We start from the raw sequence: 22,466 nt of genomic DNA on the forward strand, positions 1-22,466 counted from the left end.
GCAGAGCTCAGTACTTGGTCCTATGTATTTTGTAATATTAATGGTTTTCTAATACTAATAATGTGGACTTTAATGCAGAGGACACAATAAAGGGATCTTTGTTTCGCCAGACCTGTCAGCATCCTCCCTTTTGTAATGCATTCCCTTGCCTAGTTGCACGTCTCCAAACCCATTACCCAATGGTAACCTTTGCAGATGGTGCAAAACTTGACCGTGTCGTTGATGGGAGGAAAGCTTCAACTGTAGGAAGGCAGAAATGGTCTGGTCAGTTGGGCAGAAATCTGGATTTTTATCAGAAGAAGTTTGAGGTAATGCACAAGGGGAGGTGCAAAAGCCTAAGGGAGTACATCCCGTGCCCAGATAATGAACAGGTTCCATTTTTACAGGCATCCTTAAATCAATTTTATCTATGTCAGAAAATACATGAAAATCAGTCAATATGGTGCCATAGTTCCCCAGTATTGTAATAAATGGCATCAAAAGCACATAAGGCTGATAAGAAAGAACAATTACTAAAAGTGGAGAGAGAGAGGAAACTGGTTCTGCCGTTTGTAGGAATAAAAGTGTGCACTTAAGTCAGACTTCTGAATTTAATAATATTATGGGATGTTCAAATGTACAGGTGTCTGTAAGTCAGGTGTTCATTACTCAGGGATGGCTGTAGACAGTAAGTGGGAGGATGTTGAGGTGCAGAGGAGCAAAAGGATCCAGGAGTGTACATCCACACACCCTTAAACATGGCAGGGCAGATCAGTAAGGTGATTTAAATGATATACAGTATGCTTTCCTTTATTAGCAAGGACATATTATTATAAGTGCAAGACCAGTTCTAGGAGAGTTATGCTGAACTGTATACAACACTCATTAGACCATAGCTTGCATACAGGTTGCCTTGGTGAATGAAGGGGTTACACTCCCAAAGAAACTTTGTTACGTGGAAGTTCTTTAAGCAAGAGGTAGCTTTCTGCTATTTCCTATTGAGAAAGTTCATTTTGGTACCTGGCACTGAGAAGGTGGTGGAGGAGGAAGGAGGTTCACCAATTTGGGATTGTTATTTGCTTGCAGATTGGATCCGGTTCACTGAACCACAGTCGTTGCTCGGTTTTGGATTGGATCTGGTTCATTGACTCCTGATCTCTGGCTGGTTTCAAAGAGGATCTGGTTCATTGAATACCGATTGCCATTTGACTTTGGAATAGATCTGGTTCATTGAATCCCAATCTCTGGTCAGGTTTGGAGAGGACCTGGTGATCGGGTTTACTGACTTCTGATCGCCGGTTGGTTTTGGAGCAGATCCAGTTCATCGACTCATGATCTCTGGTCAGTTCTGCTCTGCCGTTGGGTCTGAGGGATATCCTACTCCCTTCGCAATGACAGCATTGCACAGGTACTTGTGCCCATTGTTCTCAAGATGGCGGCTCATCGTATGATGGTGACTAGACGGTCAGTTTATTCGCGTCCATTTATGGCGCGAGAAATGAAATGCATTCCCCACCCTTCGTCGTGGTGAAACATTTGTCAAACAAAGTATCAGATTATAGGTCCTCCCCATGTTATAAATGCCCGACTTATTTACAGCCAGTACATAGACTGTTTGGGAGACCGCCAGGATGGATTTGCCAGCTGCTGTGGAGCTGCAGGCATCCTCCCCTCTATGGGAACCCGGTTCATGACAATATCTGCATGGTTTAGTTAAATGTCCCTGTTTAACTATACGTTGCCCTTGGTTGGCCTAAGTATATTGCCAGGCATTTCCAACTTGTGAACTATTCAGATGACAAACAGTTCTCAGGAACAGAAAGCTGTCGTAAAACACGATGATGCTGAAGGAACTCAGCAGGCCGGGCAGCATCCGTGGAGAAAAGCAGGCGGTAAACGTTTCAGGTCAGGACCTTTCTTCAGGACTGAAGATAGGAAAAGGGGAAGCCCAATATGTAGGGCAATATATATCCCAATATCTGTGTCGGATCTGGTTATTTTTGAATCCGCAGGTCCTTTCAGGAGTCCAAGAATAAGTTGAAAACAAGTTGGTGCTTCACAAAGGTTTATTGGAAAAGTTTAAAACAAAGAAGCAGTCTCAGAGCACATGGCACTAGCTTTACTACTGGGAGATGAGCCGAGACAAAGGAACTAAAATCAGCTCGGGGGAGGGGGAAGAGAGCAAGAGGAGCAAGAAAGAGATAGAGGCAAGAGAGAGATAAGAGGCAAGAGAGAGATAGAGGCAAGAGAGAGATTAACAAAAAGTGACACCTTTTATACCTGAGATAACAGGTAGTCCTTAGCTAACAGTAGTCCAATCAGGAAACCTATTAGATACCTGTAGCAAAACCAACCAATGAGAAAATACGTATTCACCTGATGGATGAACCAATAAGCTAAAAGCGGGTTATACCTTGTACAGCCACTTGAGGTGTATTAACCACTACACGTGTTAAAAAAACTACTTAAAACAGTCGAATCTACCACCTGTATCTACCTACGACCACCTTGTCTCCACTCCGTCTCCCCTCTTTTGTCCACCTATCACTGCTCTGCTTTTCCCTCCTATATATATGGCTTCCCCTTTTCCTATCTTCAGTCCTGAAGAAGGGCCCTGACCTGAAACGTTGACCGCCTGCTTTTCTCCACAGATGCTGCCTGGCCTGCTGAGTTCCTCCAGCATCATCATGTTTTTCATCTAGATTCCAGCACCTGCCAGTCCTTTGTTTCTCTAGAATCCTGTCGTAACCTGGGGAGGATGGGTAAATAAAATCCTTGGTTGTGGTGAAGATTAGGTGACTGAGTGTTCGCTCACTGAGGGAGAGCTGTACCCATACAGTGCTGGTCACCATATTACAGGAAAGAAGTGATGGCACTGGAGCGAGTGCAGAGAGTCAGAGAGGTGGTTCCAGAATGGGGGAAGTTTTAGTTTTGAAGAAAGTTTGGATCAGCTGAAGTTGTTTCCTTCAGAATAAAAGAAGCTGAGGGAATACTTATGAGGTTGGTCAAATTTTAGAGAATTGTTTGGTAGTTCTTACAACAGGTCTTAAAAATGGCAAAGATCTCAACTTTGCAAGTCACAGAGTTAAACGGCCCTTCGGCCCACTGTCTCCGTGCTGACCATCAACCCTGCACTTACACTAACCCTACACTAACCCCATTTTATTCTCCTTGCATTCCCATCAACTCCCCCAAGATTCTACCACTCACCTACACACTAGGGGCGATCTACAGTGTCCAATTACCCCACCCACCTGCACAGCTTTGGGATGTGGGAGGAAACTGGTGCAGCTGGAGGAAATCAAGTGGTCTCAGGGAGAATGTGCAAACTCCACACAGACAGCAACGGAGGTCGGGATTGAACCAGGGCCTCTGGAACTGTGAGGCAGCGGCTCTACCAGCTGCAATGCTGTGTCAGGTATTGGTGGCTTTCACCAAAGTATCCCCCACCCCTCACCCTGGTTTGTGTGGGCATGAGCTGATACTGACGGCAAGGCTATCAAGGTGATGACATGTAGCCTCTAAACGTTCAATTTGGTGACCTCCAGGCAACTGCTTGCCTCTTCCATCTGTCCGACCTTTGCATTGAGGGTGAGGGGTCAGGCTTTGGGTGAGCAATTAAAGAGGGGGCAGAGTCATGGTGGTGGGGGAGGGGAAGGTAGCAAGGAGACAAAGCTCAGGATGTGACATTTTCCATGCAGTAGGTCGCAAGGGTCAAAAGGCGATCTAATACCGAATTAATGAACACCTGGCTCTAGGGTTGACGGAGAAGGACCTTGCAGGGAGCATCAATCATGAGGCAGGCGAATGCCTGCAAACTGCCAAAGAGAACATTTGATAATATCAGGCCTTGTGGGGTTTGAGTGTGCAGCTGCACTTTGAACATTAGATGAGTATAGACCCCTCTGACTTGTCATTGTGGACTTCTCCAGTTAAAAGAGGTCTGACCAGTAACTGTGTTCAGTCAACTCGAGTTTATTGTCATGTGCACAAGTACTGTGAGGTACAGGTACAATGAAAAACTTGCTTGCCGCAGCATCACAGGCAAGTAGGTTCAGACATTAACACAGAATATAAATTATACAAGACTGTTAAGAGACAGAAAAAAAGACAGCAGAAACAAGACATTAGTGTAAAAAAGAAGACACAATAAGTCAAAATCAAGTTTATTGTCAAAGTTGAGTTTATTGTCAAGTACATTTGTGCACAGGTGCAATGAAAAACCTACTTGCAGCAGCATTACAGGCACATACCGTTATATAAGCAGCATTCACAAGATAAACATAAATTAAACATAAATTATACACAATTTTTACAAGAAAGAACACAATTAGAACAAAAAAAAAGTCCATTATAGTGCAAAGTGATCAAACTGGTCATAGTGTTGTTAAACTGTAGTGATTTGGGTTGTGCCGGTTGGTTCAAGAACCGAATGGTTGAAGGGAAGTTGCTGTTCTTGAAACTGGTGGTGTGGGACTTCAGGCTTCTGTACCTCCTGCCTGATGGTAGCTGTGAAAAGATGGCATAGCCAAGATGGTGGGGATCTTTGATGATGGATATTGCCTTCTTGAGGCAACGCCTCCTGTAGACACTACCGATAGTGGGAAGGGATGTGCCCATGATGTATTGGGCAGGGTCCACCACTCTCTGCAGCTTCTTACGTTCCTGCGCAGTTGAATTGCCTTACCAGACCATGATGCAACCAGTCAGGATACTGAAGAGACAAGACATGCCTTGAAAGAATAAGGGACAAGTCCATACTTTTCAGTCTCTGTTTTTTAATTTGTTTTCTGGATCTGATTACCCATCCACAGCTCACAGCTCCCCAACTGAATGGGTGGCCTGTTTGCCAGCTTATTTCCAAAGTAGTGCATCTCCCACTTTCTTTGCACCTAATGTCCTACTGTTTTCCATGGCGCCAAACCAATTTTACTTGTGCCCTTGTGAAGTATCATGGTGTGCTTCAGTACATTCGATGCATTCTCACCACAAAATAACACATCGATACAGCATGAACACCGAATCCGCCCTGACCATCAAGCTCCCTAATCCTACATTAATCTAATTTTTTATTTTCCCCACATTCTCACCAGCTCCTCCCAGATTCTCCCACTCACCTACGTTAGGTTATCAAGAAGGCAAATGGAATGCTGGCCGCCATTGCTGGAGGGATTGTATTTAAGAGCAGGGAGGTTATGGTGCAACTGTACAAGGTACTGGTGACGCCACACCTGGAGTACTGCGTGCAGTTCTGGTCTCCTTACTTGAGGAAAGATATACTGGCTTTGGAGGCGGTACAGAGGAGGTTCATCAGGTTGATTCCAGAGATGAGGGGGTTAGCCTATGAGGAGAGTTTGAGTCACCTGGGACGATACGCACTGGAATTCAGAATAATGAGAGGGGGTCTTATAGAAACATATAAAATTATGAAGGGGATAGATGAGATAGAGGCAGGAAGGTTGTTTCCACTGGTAGGTGAAACTAGAACTAGGGGGCACAGCCTCAAGATTCGGAGATGAGGAGAAACTGCTTTTCCCAGAGAGTAATGAATCTGTGGAATTGTCTGCCCAGGGAAGCAGTAGAGGCTACCTCATTAAATATATTTAAGACACAGTTAGATAGATTTTTGCATGGTAGCAGAATTAAGGGTTATGGGGAAAAGGCAGGTAAGTGGATCTGAGTCCACGGCCAGATCAGCCATGGTCTTATTGAATGGTGGAGCAGGCTCGATGGGCCAGATGGCCTACTCCTGCCCCTATTTCTTATGTTCTTATGTTTGGGGCAATTTACAGTGGCCAATTAACCTACCAACCCGCACGTCTTTGGGATGTGGGAGGAAACCAGAGCACCCAGAGGAAACCCACAGTCACAGGGAGAACGTGCAAACTCCACACAGATAGCATCTGAGGTCATGATTGAACCCGGATCACCGGAGTTGTGAGGTAGCGGCTGTACCGACTGCATCACTGCTCTGGTTTGAAGGGATGATTTTAGGGGCTTGAATCGCCGTTCTGTTGCTACATTTAAATTAGAAGACAGACAAGATTGAGGTCTTTGGAGAGACAACTCAGGAACCATCACTGAATCATCCATGACCACTGTAGTTCAGTGTTGGGAGCATTTAAACACAGCAACATTTACAGAGAAGACATAATGCATTTAACAACTAATGTTCAAGTTCTTTGCTGCTTGTTTGACCAACAGGTGTCGCCCAGAGTACCCAGTCCAGAGGACAACTGGGTTTACTTTGCACTTGGGGAGCACTTAACTGGCCGAAATGTTACCAAGGGAAGGGAGCCTATTGCACTTTGGATTGTTGCTCATCTTATCTCTGACCCAGCAGGTTACATCCATTGAAGTCCCTCTCGATTGTAAGTGTTATAAGTCAACAAGTGTGATGTTGCAGCAGTGAATGGGTAGGATGGGACTGCTGCTTGAAGAAAATATTAAAGGCCAATTTAACAAGACTTTATGTTAATAAATGGGATACATTAACAAGTATTTATATTAATTATGAAGGTGTGTTCATGAACAGTTAATTTACTAGCAGTGTATTAATGTCGTAATCACTTTTATTTGTAAGTAATGTTACAAATAATCAGTTTATTAATTGGCAGTTTTTAACAAAAGTGATATATGGTATATAATAAAAAAGGAAACTCTGGCGATATTCAGCAGTTCAGGCAGCATCTGTGGAGAGAGAAACAAAGTTAATGTTTTTGTTCAGAACTAATGAACAATCATCACCCTGAAGTATTAAGTCTATTTCTCATTCCACAGATGCTGCCTGACCTACTGAGTATCTCCAGCCCTTTCTGTTTTTTATTTTCAATATCCAACATCTGCTATTGTGTACTTTTTGATCAGTGTATAAATTTGACTGATGTATTAATGGGTTTTGTTAACAATTAGCATTTATTAATAAGCTACTATTAATATAAAGGGTGTATTAAGCAGTATGTATTAGCAAGTAACATTCACTAATGATCAGTATGTTATTAACTGTGCATTAATAGCTCCTTCATTTATACGTTGTTTGTAGTTCTTGTTGCTTTTACTAACCTGTTTATTTCCTCACCTCCATGTTCCTTCAATTTGCTTTCAATGGGACAAAAGCAAACCTTCAGAATCAGTGTAAGTTCTCCCGATTTCTCTATGCTTGTAACCTTCAGGTGCTCTACTGAGTACACTTCCAGCCTGTGGCTCAGTCATAAGGGGGAGAGGGTGGGTTGATATAGTTGAGACTGTGGATGTTACAATACTTAGCTGTGGAGGTTTTGAAATGTGCAATGGAGACCTGGCAGAAAGCCACGAGGTTCACTGATTATGTTGCCCTTTCCCCTCTAAATAGTGCCCCAGCAGTTAACGTAGAAGCTCAAGGTTTGAAGTGCACATTGTGTAAGATTCAAGGTAGTAGAGGATTTCCATGGAATGACAGCTTCCCACTCGTGCTCACTATACAATGGATTGTCAACTGAGAATCTCTCCCTATTCCCTCCAGTCTTTACCTTCTCTCTCCCTATCGATCAAAAGTGATCATCTGAGCATTCTTTTCATTATAAGGAAGTCAAGGGTTGTGGGAAAACAGAAATGTTTAGTTGAGGCTGGAATCAGGTCAACCATGATCTTATAGAAAGCCAAAGACTTGAGCCCTTGAGGATGGACTCCTGCACCTATTTCTAATGTTCCTGTGTCCTTATTTCTCCCACCACTTTACCTATTCCCCTTTCTTACATATCATCAGATCTCAAGTGGGAAGAAGTTGAAGCAAATAACGTAGAATTTTCACAAAAGGGAACTACGCGAGCGTGCAAGAGAAAAGGGGGCAGAGGGGAATTGTGATTGGCTGAGGTGGATAGTAAGAGACTCGCAGTAATAAACAACATTACAGACCTGTTATGTTGAATGGCCTATTTCCCAGTTGTATGTTCAACATAATTCCAATGATTGGATGGCTTTGGATAAGGTCTGTCTCAGTTAACAGATCTGTAGGTTTTGATGGTGCAGTCAAACCAAATATTTCTTGCTGGAGGACATTATCCTCCCATTGAAACTTATTGGATGGCAGTAAAAAGAAAATGTGGACCAATCTTTCCATAACCCCTTTCACCACTTCAGGATGCCCTGAAACACATTGCTTCCAAGTGAATTACTTTTCCAAAGTGTGGCCACAGATATAACATGGGCAGCTAATTTATATGCAACATGAGCCCATAAGGTGCAATGATCAGATAACATTTGCTGGTTGAGAGAAAGCATCAATTTGGACACTGGGGTGAGTTGCTTGAAATAATGACCATGGGGTCTATAGTTTGCCCCAAGTAAGCAGAAGGGCTGGTTTAACATCACCCCTGATGGTGTAGCTCTCTCTCAAGACCGGCCTGAATTAGGTGCTCAAGCCCCTGAGCTCAAGGTGTTTTGATCCTTGAGGACTAGGCTTCAGCTCACAGCAATTCAAAACTTGCCGACTGTTCATGGCAGGGTCTGTACCTGTGAACTGTTCATAACCCAAACCATCAGCAAGCCAAAAATGTGGCCGCAAACCAAGCTCCCACACAGCAGGAGATGCCTGCAGCCCCGCAGCATCCCACCGGTCTCCCTAACCCTCATCCATATGTAGGGGCTGTACAAAAGTCAGGTGTTCGTAAGTTGGCGAGGACCTATATTCTGCTGGCATCAACACAGGAGGACACCAACACCGTGTCTTAACAGAACTCAGCAGTTTTCCTTCTGTAACCACAGCAGCCATTTGAACTGTTCAAAGCCTCCTCCGGATTGCTCTAGCTGCATCATCCCCATGGGTTAAAACATAAAGGTCCCATTCTATCTGGAATGGTGAAATCCTTCTGAGGTTTCTGCTGCAACTAGGCCTTGTGTCCTTGCTTGGTAAGATTTAAGCATCCGCATTGGTTGTCTGATATAAAGTTGTGATAGTAGGTGATTTTAACTTTCCACATATTGACTGGGAATCCCACACTGTAAAAAGACTGGATGTGATCGAGTTTGTCAACTGTGTTCAGGAAAGATCCCTTAATCAATATGTGTAGTCCCAACCGGAGAGAATGCGATACTGAATCTCCTCTTAGGGAATGAGACAGAGCAGGTGACAGAAGTGTGTGTAGGGGAACATTTTGGATCTAGTGATCATAATTCCATTAGTTTCAAGATAATTATGGGGAAGGATAGGACTGGTCCTCGGGTTAAAATTCTAAACTGGAGGAAGGCCAATTTTGATGGTATTAGAAGGGATCTGACAGACGTGGATTGGGATAGGTTGTTTTCCAACAAAGAGATGCTTGGTAAGTGGGAGGCCTTCAAGAGTGAAATATTGAGAGTACAGAATCTGTATGTTCCTGTTAGGATAAAAGGCAAGGCTAACAGGTTTAGGGGACCTTGGTTATCAAGAGATATTGAGACCCTGGTAAATAAAATGAAGGGGGTGCATAATCAGGTAGAGGCAGTTAGGATCAAATGAGGCAAATCAAATGCAAGAGAACACTTAAGAGAGAAACCTGGAGGGCTAAAAGAGGACATGAGGTTGCTCTGGCAGACAAGGTGAAAGAGAATCCAAAGGGTTTCTATAGCTATACTAAGAGCAAAAGGAGAGCAAGGGACAAAATTGGTCTTCTTGAAGATCAGTGTGGTGATCTATGTGTGGAGCCGAAAGAGATGGGGGAGATTTTAAATGGATTTTTTGCTTCTGTGTTTACTCGGGAGACAGATACAGAGACTAAAGAACTGAGGGAAAAGAGTAGTGAGGTCATGGACCGTATCCGGATTACGGAAGAGTAGGTGCTTGCTGTCTTGAGGCGAATTAGGGTGGATGAATCCCCAGGGCCTGATGAGGTGTCCCCTTCGTACCTTGTGGGAGGCTGGTGCAGAAATTGTAGGGGCCCTGGCAGAGATATTTAAAATGTCCTTAGCCACGGGTGAGGTGCCGGAGGACTGGAGGATAGCTAATGTTGTTCTGTTGTTTAAGAAAGGCTCCAAGAATAAGCCGGCAAATTATAGGAATGAGCTGCCAGCGGAAGTGGTGGATGCGGGTTTAACATTGTGACATTTAAGCGAAGTTTGGATAGGTACATGGACGAGAGGTATGGAGGGCTATGGTCCGGGTGCAAGTAGATGGGACTAGGCAGAAAACTAGGCCAGCATGGACTAGATGGGCTGAAGAGCCTGTTTCTGTGCTGTAGTACTCTATGGCTCTAGGATGCATCTACTTTTTCATGCGTTCCATTAGGAACTCCCTGCCAAGAGTCATGCGATCGTTGAAGCCTGGCTTCAGTCTGGCTGTGTCTGCTGTGTGGCACAACCATCTGGGGCTGCTCACTCTGTTCCTCCATCCCTCAGCCTCATCCCACCTGGGTCTCCCCCACTGCATGGTGTCACCGTGCTCACTACACCCAGACGCCAGTCAGACCTGGCTCTCCTTCCTCCACAGACTGCCTGCTCTCCCTGCTGTCAAGGCCCTTCCTGTTGTACCTGTGGGCCAGATCGAGACGAGAGCTTAATATTTAACCCCACTTGTCACTGTCTCGGGATCTACATCTCCCCATTAGTGTGTGAAAGAACAGGGTCACAGAGAACATGCATCTTTCAATAGTTAACATCATCATTTCTTTTTCTGCTTACATTTATAAAAGGAGAGGACAAATTTGATTTCTCCTCCCTCCTCTCTTTTTTTATATATCATCCTTTCCCTCGCCTCCTCTTCCTCCTTCTCTTCTCCTCATCCTCTTCTCTCCTGAAGATGCTGACTCTCGAGGAGTCACTTACACAGTCCCAGTTGCCTTTCGACATCTCAGATGAGTGGTCATCTGAAATGCACCAGCAGTAAATGTGGCTAACTGGGCAGTTTTGCAGCGGAGCCACTCCACCCTCTGAGGAGGGGCCCCATCCCCGTTGAGGCACCAGAGAAGGCACGGTCTGTCCGGAAGAGCTTGATCCCACAAGGAGGCATTCATAGAATCATCGAGTTGTACAGCACGGAAAAAGGCCCTTCGGCCCATACTTGCTCTGTTGACCAAGATATATATGCAAGCTAATCCCATTTTCCAGCACGTGGCCTGTATCTCTCTAAACTCTTGTCATCCATATACCTGTCCACATACTTCTTAAATGTATCTAGTGTACCTGCCTCACCCACTCCCTCTGGCAGCTGGTTCCACATATCTACCACCTGCTGTGTATAAAATTGCCCCTCAGGTTCTTATCACACCTTTCACCTCTAACCTTAAAACTATGTCCTCTAGTTTTCAATCCCCCAACCCTGGAAAAAAGGACTGCTCACCCTATCGACGCCTCTCATGATTTTATACACGTCTATGAGATCACACCTCAGTTTCTTATTCTCCAAGGAGTAAAGGCCCAGACTGTCCAACCTCTCCCTATAACTCAGTCCTTCGAGTCCTGGCAACATCCTTGTAAATCTTCTTTTGCACTCTTTCCAATTTAATCACATCCTTCCTATAACAGAGTGACCAAAACTGAACACAATACTCTAAGTGTGGCCTCACCAACGTCTTGTACAATCACAACATTCAATGCACCAAGGAGACATCCCATGCCCAGAAGAGGCAATCCAGCCTTTGAGGTGATGCTCCTTTCCCTGAGAGTTCAGTCTATATTCAGAAGAACTCAGTCTCTCCAAGGTATTTCTTTCCCAGATGCCCTCAATCCCAATGAGGCACTTGATCCCTTGAGGGGGTACTCTATGTCCAGAAGACTTTGATTCCCCAAGGAGACACTTCACTTCCAGAAGCACTTGATTCCCGAGGACTCACTCAGTCCCCCAGAATGCAAAAGTCAAACTGCTGGAGGAGTTCAGTGGGTCAGGCAGCATTTATGGAGGGGAATGGACAGTCGATATTTCAGTTCGAGACCCTTCATCTGCACTGAAAGAGTAGAGACGAGATATCTCCCCACTACATTTTCAGCCAAGATATAAGGGGACACAAGAGACCACAGAGGCTGGAATCTGGAGCAACAAACAATCTGCTGGAGGAACAAAGTGGGTCGAGCAGCATCTGTGGGCCGAAAGGAATTGTCAACGCTTCGGGTCGGGACCCTGCATCAGGACTCAGATGAAGTGTGTTGACCTGAAACACCAGCTGTCCATTTCCCTCCACAGATGCTGACTGACCCACTGAGTTCCTCCAGCAGTTTGTTTTTTGCTCCAGATTCCAGCATCTACAGATCTCTTGTGTTCCTTAGGAGGCGCTCTTTGTCCAGAATAGACAGTCGACACCCTGCAGAGGCATTCAGTGCCTGGCTTCCCATTATTCTCACTCAGTATCCCTTAATGCTGGCCAACACCAGCCATCAAGGCGAGGAATATTTCTGACTCTTAAAACACCTTACGAGAGAGCAGGGTTAGTCCCACACTCTGAAGAATAAGGTTAATATAGCAGTAGGAACTTTGCATAAAAAATCACAGAGATGGAGCTTGCCATACCAGGTGTTGAGGCAGGGGAAGAAGGTTAGTCTGTTGTTCTCTTTGTACTGCACTTTGTGGCATGTTAATAATCTTCCGGTTCTTTTTCCTCTAACTTGTTTCTTGCAGTGGCCCAGCCTCCAACCATCACCAAGCAGTCTCCAAAGGATTACATTGTAGATCCACGGGATAACGTTGTGATCGAATGTGAAGGCAAAGGGAACCCAACACCTGTGTACGTAACAACTTGCAGGCAGTGATCGGAGCATGACTGGGCAGGATGGAGTCAGGAGGGCTTGGACTATGGGTGGGATTGCCCAGAGCCCTGTAGTAAACAGGTTTCATGACTAGAGGCCACTTGTGAGCAACTATAGAACTTTATTGCCCTCCACTGTTAGAAACTGGTATTACAGACTAACTGTGATTTATAATGACAGAGGAGACGACTCGACTGGTCCACTGAGTCTCTGCTCACTCCTCGGGGAGCAACCTGATTGGTTCTATTCACCACCTGAATGTGTTGGAAAATCATGTCGCATAGAGGGACGTGGTGAGGTCCCTTAACCCCTTCTCAGTTCCTTGTACAAAATACACAAATAGGACCTCTGCAATTTTAATTTTTCAATTCTGTGCTCAGTCTTCTCCAGGAGGTTAAATCTGCATCGACCCCTTTCAGGCAGTGTGTTCAAGATTGTAACCATATGCTGCATTAATGAAAATCTCCTCTCCGATGTCTTTACTAATTATTCTAAGTCTGTGTCATCTGGTCAACAAGCATCCTGCCAGCATAAACTCTTTGTAATCCATTGGAACATCCTGACAGTTTGAGATAAGAAACAGAAAATGCTTGAAGCACTCAGTGGGTCCAGCAGCAGCTGTGGGAAGAGAAATATCTTGAAACACAGATGGAACAATGGCGCAGCTAGTAGGGACACTCACAGTGCTGTTGGTGTGGGGTTTGCATATTCCCCTGTGACTGTGTGGGTTTCCTCTGGGTGCTCCAGTTTCTCCCACATCCTAAGGATGTGTGGATTGGTAGATTAATTGGCCACTGTCAATTGCCCCTAGTATATAGGCGAGTGGTAGAATTTAGGGGCTGTGGGGGTAATATAAAATGGGATTGATATAGGATTAGTGTAAATGAGTGCTTGGTTGGGCCAAAGGGCCTGTTTCCATGCTGCACAATAGCTCGATGAAGATATTAACTTGGTTTCTCTTTTCACAGTTGTTGCCCAACCTGCTGAGCATTTCTGTTTTTATTTCAGATTTCCTGCAGTTTTTTTTAAAAATTTGCATCCTGTGAGAGTCTTTTTAAATATTCCAAGGAGAACAATCCCAGTTTCCACATTACAGAAGTCCCTTTTAGATTGCGGTCCAGGTTGGTGTGACTCCACTGCTCCAGCCCTCTGCCCCTCTCTCTCACCTTGCCCTCAACCGCATGAAGGGGTTTATGTCAGCAGACCTGCGACCTCCGCAGCAGGAGAAATAAAAAGAGTCCATTGCTTTTATAGTTACAACATTAACGTGCTCCCAGTTTAGCAGCTGTCATAATATGCTCACAAATTGCCTCTTGATGTGACCCAGCTGCCCCTTTCACACAGACCAGAGCTTACTTCTCATCATGTAAGGGATATGAATGACTCCTGATATGATGTATTCCTGGCAGGAAAATCACTGTTTGCTCCTCCTCACTCCTTGGCTCCAAGTATCCATTCATGGTTTTTTTTATCTCTGTTGATTTTAATCATGTTTCCTGGATGGTGTGATGGGTGCATTTCCACTCCATTGCAACTTCTGTGGGCCATTTACAGTTTGTTGTTAGTCTGTGTCGTAACTTTTGTCCTGAGGCAAAGATTGTAGGTTCAAATCCTGTTCCCACGAGTTGGAAGTATAATCCAAAATGACATTAGTGTAATCTACCATTATTTTCATGGAGGTCCCCAGAAATGGGTCAATTATTAGCTCTCTGGAGTGTCTCTGAGTATTGGCAGGGGTCCCTAAGAGATAATCGTAATGATGGAATGAGTCATTTATAAAATTATGTTTACAAATAATTTCGAGCAAAAAAACTCATTTTGCCTTGAGTGTCCTTGTTCAGGGTAGCCTGACTGGCCGACTGTGTTTCCACAGATTCTCGTGGACTCGCAATGGAAAGTTCTTCAACGTTGCCAAAGATTCCAGAGTGTCGATGAGATCACGGTCAGGGACTCTGACCATGGACTTCCGATACAGTGGCCGGGCAGAGGACTATGAGGGCGAGTATCAGTGCTCAGCCAGAAATGACCATGGCACTGCGCTCTCCAACAAAATACACCTCCAAGTTTCCAGTAAGTTTGGACTGTGTCTCAAACTACTTGGGGTACAGTTAGAAACTGCCACTGCAGTGGTAGTTTGACTTCAGTTGCACACGTAAACAATATATATTGAAGCATTACACTCCTGCACAATAATTGTTGGCATGGCAATAGTGCTCAGATCTCAGAAAATTTATGTTGAAGAAAAAAGAAAGAAACCAGGTTTAGAAAGAGTCAGGGAAGCCCATGCATGACCGTAATGTGGTAGAGTATTGACCTACACCCTTTTAGTTAGTTTAGTTTATTGTCATATACACCAGGGTGCAATGAAATTCCTTGCTCACGTGAAGCTTACAGTGTAAACAGTCTATATGGTAATAATAAATACAACGATAAACACAGCAACAAGCGCAAAACAACAGAATGGTGCAAAGATAGCAGTGCAATCTGAAGTAGTGCAGAAAGAAATGCTGAGGTGACAATAACAGAATAACCAAAAGAACTGGAAAATAAGAGACTGGGAATGTGGCAGTACCACCGGGTAGGGGATGTGAAAGAGGGGATTAGTTCAGAACTCTGATAACACTGGGGAAGAAGCTGTTCTTGAGTCTGGTCGTCCGGGCTTTCAAGCTCCTGCATCTTCTCCCAGGAGGTAGAAGAGAGAAAAGGGAATGTCCAGGGTGGCAGGTATCCTTGACGATACTATCAGCCTCCCTGACGCAACGCACCGTGAAGATGGATTGAACGGAAGGAAGTGACAAGCCTGTGATGGATTGGGGAGTGTTTACCACTCTCTGCAGGTTCCCTCTGCCCAGAGCAGTTGCCACACCAGGCTGAGATGCAACCCCTCAGTATACTTTCTAGTAGCACCTCTGTAGAAATTTGAGAGAATCCTCATGGACAAGCCAAATCTTCTCAGACGCCTAAGAATGTACATGGGCCAGCAGAAAACCCTCCTCAAAACCTCTTTGTGTCATGTCACCTTGCTCAAGATTTCCATTAACTGTCTCACCCTGTCTGGAGAAAAGACAAAGCTTGAAATTCCTACAGATGTTGTGTAGGAATTGTACTACACCAGTGTAGTACAAGGACATTGAAACACCCTTTGATATGCAGCTGCTCATCTTGTGGGATTTTGTTTTCCCTCCCGTACTGCGCTCCTGCAGTTAGCTTTACTTCCTTTCCTCCTTCAGCTTCTTCACACGTGCGTGTGTGAGGATTCTCTTTCATCGATTCCTCATGGCTCAGGGAGGACATCTTCAAGAGGCGGTGCCTCAAGAAGGTGACATCCACCACCAAGGACCCGCACCATCCGGGACATGCCCTCTTCTCGTTACTACCATCAGGGAGGAGGTACAGGAGCCTGAAGACCCACACTCAACAATTCAGAAACAACTTCTTCTCCTCTGTCATCAGATATCTGAACGGTCCATGAACCCATGAACATTACCTCGTTATTCCTTTTTATTTGCACAATTTATTTATTTTATAATTTATAATAATTTTATGTCTTTGCACCGTCCTGCTGCTGCAAAACAACAAATTTCATGTTATAAGACGGTGATAATAAATCTGATTTTGTTTCTGAAGTTTCTTACTCACGTTCCAAAAGTAAACCTACACAGCCTGGTTTCTTGCAGACCCAAATTTGGCTGCTGTAGCCACTTGCCTTCCAATTGTCCTGTGAGCGCCTCCCCTAAAGAGTCCCTTCTTAGCCGTTCCACTGCTTTCTCCTTTGATGTCAAGACACATGCTCGTGCTTCACATGACATGACATCCACGCTCCACATGTATAATTAATGCGACTCCTCTTGACTAACCCTGCAGGCTTCTATGTAGTGACCATCTTGGTATGTTACAAAGGAACAGGAGAAGTCCTGGTTCTTCTGAGACAGTGTAATGGCTTGATTAACATCCATTTGATTTCTTTCACCCAATCCCACCCCACCGCTGCAGACAAACTAATATCCTCACCTATTCCTGTCCAACTAGTTTATAGGATGTAACAGGAGACAGGTTTCAAAGCTGAATATGTTCTGGTAGGGAAATATTCGCACCTATCCCTGTCCAACTAGTTTATAGGATGTAACAGGAGACATATTTCAAAGCTGAATAAGTTCTGGTAGGGAAGAAAGCTTTGGCAGGGAGGTGTTTGAATGCCTGCCTAAGTCCACAGCTTGTTTAAAGCCACTGCTACTTGTTTCTGGCTGGGATATACTGAGCCCTTTTCACTGACAACCTCTTTGTGACTTTGATGTACAGAGGCCCCCCTGTGGAGGAGGGGGAACGTGGAGCCGATCGTAGTTCAGGAAGGAGCACCCGTGGTTCTTCCCTGCCAACCACCCCCTGGACTCCCACCTCCTGTCATCTTCTGGATGAACAGCAGTAAGTTTTGCTCAGTCAAATTTGGACTTTTATATTCATGTTAATGTGGAACGTTTGCCCAGAAGCAATTTTCAGGTTGTCCCTTGTGGCCTAGTGTAAAGGATGGTGTGGGAACTTTCCCAGGAACTTTCTTGTCCTATCGCTCTCTCCCACTTTCACACTCGTCTTCCTGAGAGCACCTCTAATAAGTCTACTCGACACCACATCTAATTTTCTTCCTGGCCCCTGTGCAAAACTTGCTTTCATCTTGGCACGGGTTACAAAGGTCACTTTCACCCCTTTGTCACCTCCTCTTTGAGTTTGCCCTCTACTCCCTCCACTCTCTCCCTTAATAAACTTTCCTTGCACTCTCCTGCCCCTCCTTAACTCTCTTTATTCCTCCCTCTCCCTTTTTTTGCTCTATAAGCTATCACAATCTCTTTAATCATCCTTTCTCGCTCAAGCTTTCTTTCCTTCTCTGCACCCTACTCCCCATCACTTTTTTGCTCCCTCCCTCCACCATCATATTCCTCACCCTCACTCATTTTCTTTCCCTTTGCCTCTTCAAATTAGCCTCTCCCTTTCTCTTTTGCCCTCTTTGCTTCCACTTCCTCCCTCTCTCTTGTTCCCTCAATGTCAGTCAACTTCCTGAGGAAGAGGAGAAAAAGAAGGAAAATCAGCACGTCAAGTGTATAAATTCAGAGGACATAAAGAGATGGGCACTGATGGATTAAAGTACATAAAAAAGGTAGACGTGGGGGGTAAGGGCTCCAGAGTATGTTGGTTTGAGTAATGTGTGGGACACAAAGTGAACACAAGAATATGTTTGTGAGTGCAGTGTGTAGAGCCCACAGATTATGTAGCAAGTCACTAAGCACTAAAGTGACTGTCTAGTACTACCCTGGGGGCAGATTGTGTGGGGTGAAGGGAGAAGAGGTGGGGGTAGGGGAGATAAGAACAAGGCAGGGAGTGAGTGGAGGTACAAGGTGAGGAAAAATAACTTTATTCAAAGAATTTTCTGTGGACATGTCAACCATAATCCAGGAATAACATGTGTTTAAAAATAGTTGGAAATATAGAGGTGGAAAATTCATAGACCTGTGTTATTTTGATTAAGAGTTTGTAGGAAGGGTGGTACAGAGGGGATTGAGACGTGAGGCAGAGAAAAACCAATGGACTGGCCCTGCTGAGCAACAATCTGCTTGTTTTCAGATATGGATTTGATCCCTCAGGATACACGGGTCTCTCAGGCTCTGAACGGGGATCTCTACTTCTCCAACGTGAAGCGCAGCGATGCTCGCTTTGATTATATCTGCAATGCCCGCTTCCCCTTCACTCAAACCATCCAGCAGAAGAACCCCATCACCATCAAAGTGCTGACCAGTGAGTATCAATCCTCCTGTAATGGTTTTCATCCCTGTGCAGGCAGCAGAGCGGTTGCGATCAGGGTTTTATGATGGAATTCATTTGCTTTCAGTTGCAACCTACAGATTGCAATGTTAAGAAATCCAAAGCCAGCCATCCAGTGTTGGACGGGAGCGGCAAGAGGTGGAAGTACTGAGTACCTTACTGGACAGATATCTCAGCAACCTAAACCTTTCCATTCCGATTTGATCCTACTTCTCTCTGCAACCCTCATCTCCTGCCCCAGAGCATTGCTCAAATGAGCTCCCTGCGTTGCCCAGAGATATAATTCTGCTGTGTGGACATTCCTCAGTCAGTTACTGCCATCTCCACTGCTGGAGGCTATGCCTATAATATACACGGTCCCTATGCACTAGCCTCGTTTCCACGTACCCCGTCCACTCCCTGGAGTTCCCGCTCCCCAGTCCCTCCCCACGGCCCTGGTTTCCACTCCCTGCCTACTCGCCAGGATCCCAGTTTCCACATACCCTATCCACTCTCTGGAATTCCCGCTCCCCATTCCCTCCCCAGCGTCCTGGTTTCCACTTCCTGCCCACTTGCCAGGATACCGGTTCCCATTCTTTGTTCAGTCACGGGGGCCCTATTTCCCACTCCGTTGTCCACTCACTGGGACCCTGGTTCCCACTCCCTCTCCACTCATTGGGGCCTCGGCTCTTGCACTCACTTTAACTCACCCAGTTCTGTTTCCCGTGCTTCCTTGCAACTTACTGGCTTCACTGAAATATTACTGTGTGACATCTTTTAAAAAAAAGCGAACTAGAAGTGGACTGGACTATAAATAAAATAAACATACGATAATCCAGAATATCTGCTAGTCCGGCACCACCAGTGTCCCGAGCATGCCGGATTAAGCATGCTTTACTGTAGCTTGGGGCACCCTGCATGAACCCACAGCCCACCAGCTCCTGTAAGCAACGCCAAGCGCTCCTGGACTATGCTTTCGGCAGGGGAATTGGCCAACCCTCATAAACCATATTTAGGCCTCTCAATTTTAGACCGTACTGCAAGAATAGATATAATTCCAGATTTCATGCAAGAGTCTTCTGTATCTTGTGCTGATAACTATTTTAAGAGAGTTTACATCTTGACTGAAGAAGTGCTCAAAGGATGTGTTGGAGAAGGTGCAGGGGACATTTACGAAGAGAGTACCAGGAATGTGGGGCCTCAGTTTCATGGCAGGTCTGAAAAAAACCGTGATTGCTCACCATGGAGCAGTAAAGGTTGAAGGAGATTTGGATTTTGATAGGGAAGAGAACTTTAGTTTCCAACAGAAGAGGTTCAGTAACTAAAGGGCATGAGTATCAGGTAATTGACCTTGGAACAAAAGACAGAAAATGTGCTTTACACAGTAAGCTGTCATGCTCTGCCTGATGGGGAGATGGAAGCAGATTCAACAAAGTCATTTGAAAGGGAACTGGACAACCCTTGATGGAGAAAAACTTATAACACTGTTGGAAAATTCCGGGCGAGTGTGATTAATGTGATGGATCTTTCAAAGAGCTGGCACAGACACAGTGGGGCAGAGTGGCCTCTTTGTGTGCTGTATTAACCTTTACTCGTCTGCCAATCACAGCCCGCATCCCACCCACAGAACTAGTTGGTAAGGTGACGGAGATGATTACATATCAACAAAGTCACATCTTTGATCATTGCTTGAAATCTCTGTTTCCATTTTTACTTGGGACATAGATGAAGGTCACTTCCCCCATTGAGTCTTTGCCCACATACAGAGCAATCTCATTCTCTCTCCAATTTTCCCCATAATGTATTCTCACACATTCCCAATTCTACCACTTACCTACGCAAGGGGCAATTTACAGTGCTTAACGAATCTATCAACCCTCACTTCTTTGAGATGTGTGAGGAATCTGGAACACCCGGAGGAAACACACGTGATCAAAGGTAGAACATGCAAGCTCCACACAGAGAACGCTGGAGATTCAGAACCTATTTTGACACTGAACCAATCCGAAGGAGCAGGGAATAAAATCACAATGAGAGTTCTCAGCTGGACTGCTACCCAGTGACCCTTGGAAGGCTTGGTGAGGGTGTTCTCAGCTTTAGCTAGGATGCTCACCATTGCCAACGAGCAGGCTTGTTTTAGCTGGTTGTCAGAAAGTGCCATGCCCATGGAACAGTACCCCAATGGTGGGCCACATACTTCAGAACCACAAAGTAGGCAGCTGAAAAATTAATTAAAAAAATAAAGTAAAAACATGATTGTTTGGGAGCTTTCCTATTTCCATCTTGGGTTTTTCCAATAATAAAAAGCTCTCATATCAGTACCTCTAACATCCAACTCCTTCTGAAATGATCCACCTATGGAGTTGCACATTCCTCAAGTTTCCTTCAGGAATTCCTTATATTCTAATTGATAGAGGAGGACCCCTTTGCACAACCTTCTCCCAACCCACTGGAAAGATTTACACTAGCATCAGATCACTTTTTGCTCTTTCATAATGCTGCCTTGTTCAGTCACACTGCTGCCTTAAGTTTTTAATTATGCTAACCTGTTTAGTTTTAATATAATGTGTGTTTTGATATTTGATCTTCAGCTCACTGATCAGTAATGTATCACTGGACAGGTGCTTTTCCCAGTGCGTGTATGTGTCTCACATTCTTTTTTTATATATATAATTCTCCCTCCATCCCTCAGATATTTTTCCTGTGACCAGCCTGCTTATTTACTGTTGCCTTCAACCTCTTCAATCCTCACTTGTTTCTTCTGTATACCATCTTCTTATTACCTTTCGGCGTGCCCTTCCATTTTCCCTTCCGCACCTTTCTTCCTTGCTTCGCCTCTGTTCTTGATTCTCCCTCGTCTTTTTCCTCCCACATCCTCTTCCCCCCCCCACCCCCAAGTTTCCCTAGTTCTCCTGCTATTCTCCTGATTCTCCAAGCTCATGTTATTTTGTTTGTTACAGTGGATACCAATTACGAATCAGTGCCAACTATTCTGAATGAAACTGGTGGTGAGTTATGGCACCTTTGAGAGAACTTTGTGTTCTAACCCTCTAATCCCTTACTCAGCTTAACCTGTGTCTTAACCTGACGTCTCACTCTGAAGTGAAAGCTGCACTCAGTTTTCGATGGAGTATGTGCAACACTAGAGAATAAAAGGGAGTCTAGTAACTTCATCATGTCCATAGGTGGAAATGGACCAGAAATGTCTGTGGAGCAGACACAGACACAGACACTGGAGCAGCATGTCCATGGAGCAGCTTTGTATGAATTGGACTGAAATTATTCCACTGCTAGACTGATCCCACTTTCTGCATGTGCGGCAGTGAAGCAGGGCAAGGTGTCCCAAAGCCAAGGTCAGTGGTGGCAAGAATCAGGTCGGTCAATGTCACCAAAAAAAAAAGAGGATGTGAGTGAAGAAGAAAGGACAATGAAATGATGTGGTTTAAGGAGAGGTTTCTAGCCTCAGAGAACTGAGTACCTGTCACTGAGGGATGAAAGGAGAGGCTGGGGTGCATGTGGTCCACTGTTGGTGGAAGTCAAGCACTCCCAAGCCGTGATGAGATTTGTGGACGAGTTTGATGCTTTGAGGGAATGTGGCTGTATTTATTCTGTCCTTATGATGAATTTTCATGCCAAATATTCGACAAATATTATGCCAATCAAAGCGCACACGCGCACGTGCACACACACACACACCCCATATCACAGTATATCATAGAATCATAGAGAATTTCAGCCTGGTGATGTGGAACCTGTTAATTTTACCATCACCCTGTGTCATGGAGCCATTGGACTTGGGTGAAAACCAAGAACCAGCAGAACACTTATCACCCTATGGCTTCTCTGCCTTTCCACTGGATCATGGCTGATCTGCACCTTAACTCGATCTAGCTACCTTGGTTCCATCAATGTTATTAGCCTTGCCTGGGGACAAAACCATTAATCCCACCTTTGAAGTTTTCACTGGACCCCCCCCCCCCCCACCCAATTGCCCTCAGCCTAAACTG

The 22,466-nt window shown here is 44.9% G+C and overlaps 1 protein-coding gene across 1 annotated transcript in view; it reads left to right on the top strand.

Annotated features, from left to right (window-relative positions):
- Nucleotides 1–22,466, top strand: part of nfasca (neurofascin homolog (chicken) a) — a 225,547-nt gene that overhangs the window by 120,259 nt on the left and 82,822 nt on the right. Inside the window, exons 3-8 of the mRNA XM_052035087.1 lie at nucleotides 6,184–6,350; nucleotides 12,542–12,647; nucleotides 14,543–14,739; nucleotides 16,969–17,091; nucleotides 18,283–18,453; nucleotides 21,420–21,467. Coding sequence (XP_051891047.1) covers nucleotides 6,257–6,350; nucleotides 12,542–12,647; nucleotides 14,543–14,739; nucleotides 16,969–17,091; nucleotides 18,283–18,453; nucleotides 21,420–21,467 — 739 coding nt within the window. The 5' untranslated portion in view covers nucleotides 6,184–6,256. The remainder of the gene's footprint in view (nucleotides 1–6,183; nucleotides 6,351–12,541; nucleotides 12,648–14,542; nucleotides 14,740–16,968; nucleotides 17,092–18,282; nucleotides 18,454–21,419; nucleotides 21,468–22,466) is intronic.

Source organism: Pristis pectinata, chromosome 20 (assembly GCF_009764475.1).
Source record: "Pristis pectinata isolate sPriPec2 chromosome 20, sPriPec2.1.pri, whole genome shotgun sequence".
Taxonomy (NCBI): Eukaryota; Metazoa; Chordata; class Chondrichthyes; order Rhinopristiformes; family Pristidae; genus Pristis; species Pristis pectinata.